This window comes from Podarcis bocagei (assembly GCF_964188305.1).
Source record: "Podarcis bocagei genome assembly, chromosome: 2".
NCBI classification, from domain to species: domain Eukaryota; kingdom Metazoa; phylum Chordata; class Lepidosauria; order Squamata; family Lacertidae; genus Podarcis; species Podarcis bocagei.
This window is the reverse complement of record NC_138126.1, coordinates 42,313,609-42,319,608: the sequence shown is the minus strand read 5'-3', so window position 1 is coordinate 42,319,608 and position 6,000 is coordinate 42,313,609. Positions and strand designations below refer to the sequence as shown.

Below are 6,000 nucleotides of genomic sequence, written 5' to 3'. Positions count from 1 at the left end.
TTTTTATGAAGCAACATCACTTTCCTGCTCTTTGTAATAATTAAATATTCAGCATACATTATAGTGAGGATGGAGGTGGAAGGAGGAAGATGGCATTGTAATTCAAAATGACCACAAATGCAAACAAACACAGTAGCAATGGATAGCTTATAAATGCATGTCTGCCTGTCTGCCTTCCTGGAATACATTTCACATGTTGGATACCATCCAAAAGAGTTAAGTGTGCATAAGTTTTCCTTTAAAATCAAATGATCATTCGTATGTGCTTCACTGTTTGCTTAATATTTTTAAATCTTTAATAATTATTCAGAATTTCCATTGCACTTTTGAATTTAAAGTGCCTTAAAATGATTTCACTTATCCTGACAGCATAAATAAGTGTAAATCGTAACAGTGCAGAAATAAATTGCCCTGGGGTAGTTGGAAGAACTAAATAGCTGTACATTTAAGGCACATTTAAAGCACATGACTTCTGCCAAAGAATCCTGGGAACTGTAGTTTTTAAAGAGACCTGGGAATTGTAGCTCTTTGAGGGGTAAACTACAATACAGTGGTACCTCGGGTTATGAACTTAATTCATTCCAGAAGTCTCTGTCCTTAACCTGAAGCGTTCTTAACCCAAGGTGCGCCTTCCCTACATAGGCCTCCCGCGGCCCCAAAAACGGATTGTGATCGTATCCTGGGGCAAAGTTCACAACCCGGGACACCTACTTCCGGGTTTGTGGGGTTCATAACCTGAAGTGTTCGTAAGCAGGACTGTTCGTAAACCGAGGTACCACTGTACCCAGGATCATTTGGAGTGTGAATGCACTTTAAATGTATGGTGTGTACACAAAGGTCCTCATGGCTGCAATCCTATGCAGGGAGTAAATTCCATCAAACACAGTGAGATTCACTTCTGTGTATCACTGTGGAAGCACAAGAGTCGCACATGATTAATTTCTGAAAGCGTGTAGTCCCAGTGGAGAGAGGGTTGCCCTTGTATCTGGGTTCAAATGACACTTCTTCCTTGGACTCATTATATGGCCTACAGTTATTCACTGGGTGCTTCCAGATGACCTGCTTAATGAGCATTCTTCCTGATTTATTTGAGGGGAGACTAGATCACATTGGGTCCGAACAAGTCTTATTTCCCCATTTTCCAGTGTATTTTCCCATCACCTTTGTTAAATAGTGGGTAGACATAGCAGAGGACGCAGCGATTTCTCCAGAGCAGCTCTTTATTTGTAAGCTGGACAAAACTGAACAGCAAACAGCTCAGCCGGCCTGCTTTTATAGGCAGCCGGCTGTCAACATTGTAGCAACAACAACCCAGGGTTTCCCGCCTAAAGTAACTGACGTGGACCTGAGTGAAAACTACATACACAATACTCCTTTTGGCCAGGGTAAGAACTTCAATACATAACAGCTTTATTACCAAAAGCCTGTTGGGGAAGTGGTTTTGCTGTGCAAGACCTCCTAATCCAGTATAATTGCAAAACCTCATTATTTACCAGTATGTGACTGAATCCCACCCCAAAATATCAATAGTCTGGAAGCACCCACTGTTTCTTAACTTCAGTTTTCTGTGTGCAATACAGTGGTACCTCAGGTTACATACGCTTCAGGTTACAGACTCCGCTAACCCAGAAATATTACCTCAGGTTAAGAACTTTGCTTCAGGATGAGAACAGAAATCGTGCTCCGGCAGCGCAGTAGCAGCAGGAGGCCCCATTAGCTAAAGTGGTGCTTCAGGTTAAGAACAGTTTCAGGTTAAGAGCGGACCTCTGTAATTAAGTACTTAACCCGAGGTACCACTGTATAGGTATAGCAAGCAAGGCTGCAATCTTATTCACATGGAGGTAAATGGCACTGTATTCCCTGGTGCTTACTTTGAGGATTATACTGTAAGACAGCAATTCTGCTTGTGGGCTTCCTGTGGAATCAAATGGGTCTTTGGCTAGATCCAGCACGGCCCTTTTTGCATTCTTTAGCCTATTTATCAGGGGTGGTAAACTTGTGGTTCACAGGCCAGATCCATCCAGCTGAGGTACGCCAAAGGCCCAGCAGCCCCTCGCTCCGCAAAATCAGGCATTTCTTCGACACCCTCTGGCACGAGATTGGTCAGGTAACACAGGAAATAAGGAAGTCGCACTAAACTTTGCAGGGCTTACTTCTCGGCAACCATGCCCACGTCCGCACTGTGGATCTGCTGCATTGTCAATAACTTACAGCGCCAATAGTGGGCACCCATTGCCAGAATAGGGAAAAGGGCGGGGAAAGGAGTGATGGCGGGGCTGGACAAAAAATGCCAAGAACCGCCCGCAGCAAGCAGTGTGGAAGCTAACGTGCCAAGCGTGCACCCGGAAAAGCTTGCGATCTCAGCTTCCTACCTGGAACCACCTATAGGGCAAAGCAACACAGAATTTGATTTCGCCCTCCCTCCCCTCGCCCTAAACTTTGCACGAAGCTAACTTGGAAACTGTTACGTTGCTCGGTGCTAAAAAAAATAATCCTGTCAAATAGTGAGATCAAGGCAATTCCTTAAAATGTAAATCATTCTAGACTCAATTTGCCTCGAATTTACCCGTCCCTCCAAATCTTTCATTTCCGCAGGAGAGGAGGCCAGGCGCTGCTGTGAGACAGGACTGCTCCCGCAGATCCCCCCCCCCTTTGCATGTTTTTGTTTGTTTGTTTTGCTTTGCTGGCGGGGCTGCTGCCGATTTCCCTGCCCCTTGCAGTGAGCCGAAGCGCCCTGCAGGCTGCAAAGTGCCCGTTGTTACAAAATGCGGGAGGCGGGGCCTTGCCTGTGCGTGACGTGGAGCGAACTTAATTCAAGCCCGCAGTCAAAAGCAGCTCCGTGCACCGGCGCCGCAGAGCGGAGCCAATGCATTCGCAGCAGCCAAACTAACTTCGGGCGCTCGCTTCCCCCCATCCCCACCCCTCGCCGCCTGTCACCTTCCCCGTTCGGCATCGGGAGCCTCGAGCCTGCTTGGAAAGGGGGGGGGGGGGCGTGTATGTCTGTGGGTCGAGGCGGAGGCGGGGATGCGATCCCCGTTTGCAACCTGACCTTCCCTTGGATTACAGCCAGAGAGCTTTTCACGCCGCTCCTCCTTGCTCTGGGTTTGCCTGCATGCTAAGGAAGGAGGAACCTTTGCGTGTGCTGCTGCTGCTGCTGCTTTTTCTTCTCTGATCTGCCCCTCCCCTCCCCTCAGCTGCTTCCAGAGCTTGGCTGTGTATTTATTTATTCATTGATTTATTGGATCGCCGCCTTCTCTTTCTTTTTTTAAAATCGTCCTCTCCAACACAGCACGTCTCTTTGAAGGCTACTTGGGTGCAGGTGACACACCCTCCTCCTCCTCCCTCTCTCCCCCCACCCGCACCCCCGGCGCTTCATTCACTCCTCTTGTTAGTACAAGGGCAATAGCTGTAGATTATTGGATCTGCCCGGTTCTTCTTCTTCCTCTTCTTCTGTGAAGCTGCTGCTGCTTGATCGCCGGTCGCGGAAGGCAAATGCCGGGGAAGGGAGCGAAGAAGAGAAGCTGTGTTGTCTTTGCAGCAAAGTGAAAAACGGAGAAGGCTGCAAAGCTGATCCGGCGGAGCAGACCAAGCCGAGGGAGAGACTTTCTGCTCCTCCTAAAAGAAAAGAGGAGAGGAGAGGAGGGTGGGGGGAAAAAGAATCCTTGGGATCTTGGTAGATCTTCCCGAAGATGTCATCTCAAGCAAAGTTCAAGAAAGACAAAGAGATCATAGCAGAATATGAAACTCAAGTAAAAGGTGAGTGGAAGCTGTACCTCTCTCTCCCTCTCTCTCACTCACTTTCACCCGGTTCCCTTTCCTCCCCTCCCCCAGCCTCCCTCCCCTCCTCCTTTCTCTCCTGCCGCCCTCCCATTTTCATTGTTATAAATCTTATTATGCACCGCTAATCTTATTGTGAAAGCCCTTGCGTTGTCCGAGCAAGCCCTGGTTGCCGATGGCTCGCTTTTGTGGACGGCAGAGGTCGTGCGGTTGGGGGGATGGGGGTGGGAATCGCGGTGGGGGTAGTAAAAGCTGCATTGCAGTTGTGTGAATGGTGGCTTTTTAGCAGTCTCGGTTCAGAGTAAGAGCCTCACTTTAAAAAAAAGAAAAGTAAGAAATCTTCACCACGGCGAGGTCTGGAGCCTTCTCGCGAAATCGCTTGATAAATGGTGCCTTCCTTCGATTAAAGCCCCATTTCGGTGTAGGCGGGGGCACCCATCTGTATATAATAGATATGTATGTGGCTGGCTAGATATGCATTTGCATAGATGGAGTATGTAGGCGTCGATTTATATATATGTGTGTGTATATCTCCCATATGTAGAATGATGCTTCTTGATGTGGTGCCTTTTACACCACATCAAATAGCATTTAAGAGGAAAGCATCTGCATGTCTTCATATGCCTGTGTCTTAAGCCTATCTTTTATTTATTTTTTAAAACTACACAGAGCACACCCCCCCCTTTCGTTGCCTTCCTTAGCTGTTAGGTTACACAACCCAGGGGAATGGGTAGGGCTGAGGACAAGCAATCTCAGCTGATCGGTGCTGGAGGCTCTGCACAGGGAGGAAGGAAGCTTGGGTATCTCTTCTGCTTCCACACCAGTACCTAGGGATGACACACCCTTGGATGAAGGTTCTTCTCTAATCTGGTGGGATCTGGCCTCTTGTTTCTGCCACAGCCTCATCTCTCTCCTCTTGTCCATTAAGCAACACCCCGAAGTGCAACATAAAACCCACGCACCACATTGCATTCTTGGTTTTTATCAAGCATTTAGAAAAACAGAACTCTCTTCCCTCTCATTCATTGATAAAATCAAAGCCCATTAGCAGTATAAACGTGAAACATGGTGCGGACCTCACCCCACACATTGTAGTGTTTACTATGGGACTGACATGACATGAAGTAGCAGTGTTTATGTCTGTTTTGCTAATCCATGGATTACTGATGGACTGATGCTGAAAGGGCAAGTAGTCTGGTTAGCTCTGCATGTGCATGTTCAGTGCTGAATGGTGAGTAGTGCCAGCAAAAGATTTGGGGTGGGGGTGTTTGATGGCAAAGTTAATGGTGAGCTCTACCATCTGCACCAACCATTGGTGCTCCTCCTGTGATTGTGACATAATGTCATAAGACAATATGTATGCTATTTATCAAGTAGTTAGATTTTGTTTTGCTTTTTTGGAAGCCTACATTACATTGTGTGTGTGTGTGTGTAAGGGCTTAATAAAGTACTAGAAAACAACTTTCAAGGTGGTGCGTGTCTATTACGTTATTCGTTCTAGCCCATCCTTCAGTAAATGGCCATTGGGTGGCCTTTGAAAATATTAGTTTCATGCAGTATATGTTCACATAATAAAATAAAACTAAAATATTTTTTTAAAAAAATCCGTAAATAAAATCATATGACACATATAGGCATGGAAGTACCAAAGTAAAACCAAGAGAAGACTATCTGTGTAAGCACCACAGTCCTTGTAATGAATAGTTTTGGATGTTATCCAGCTAAGTCACACATGAAATAGACCCACCCAATCAAATGACTTAAGCGTATTGATTTCAGTGGCTCTAACAGAGCAGATCCACACTCTGATTAACATTGGGTATCACCCTCTGTGATGGGAAGGTTGGCATTAGACTAAACCATTTTACAGATATTTGAGTCTCTAGGGCTGCAGTTTGATATCCCTTGCCAAAATAGACAGGATGATATCTTGGAACTCTTGCATGTTGGTGGAATTTTTCCCATTAACTTCAATAGAGGCAAGATCTGACAGATTAAAATGAAAGAGAACATATTATCCCATATAATTGTTCTTGGATATCCTGTAGTAGTTCCTACAGGAAACTTCTTAATCTGCTGCTGTTGCCATAATGTTGTGTTTTAGTCAGCGGTTATTTCATTGTTAGTAGTCGAGTAGCTTGCAGTGTTCCTTCCTCTGTGTGTGTGTGTGTGTGTGTGTGTGTGTGAGAGAGAGAGAGAGAGAGAGAGAGAGAGAGAGAGAGA

General features: G+C 46.0%; 1 protein-coding gene across 3 annotated transcripts in view; it reads left to right on the top strand.

Moving 5' to 3' along the window:
- The first annotated feature begins 2,819 nt into the window (after positions 1 to 2,819).
- The window catches only part of SRGAP3 (SLIT-ROBO Rho GTPase activating protein 3), a 200,795-nt gene continuing 197,614 nt past the window's right edge, over positions 2,820 to 6,000 (top strand). For 2 of the 3 annotated variants that reach the window (XM_081183997.1, XM_081183996.1), the window contains exon 1: positions 2,827 to 3,756. In XM_081183997.1, the coding sequence (XP_081040123.1) occupies positions 3,690 to 3,756 (67 nt within the window). In that variant the 5' untranslated portion in view covers positions 2,827 to 3,689. Of the gene's footprint in view, positions 3,757 to 6,000 lie in introns of all 3 variants that reach the window. The other variant, XR_014005099.1, reaches the window with a different exon arrangement.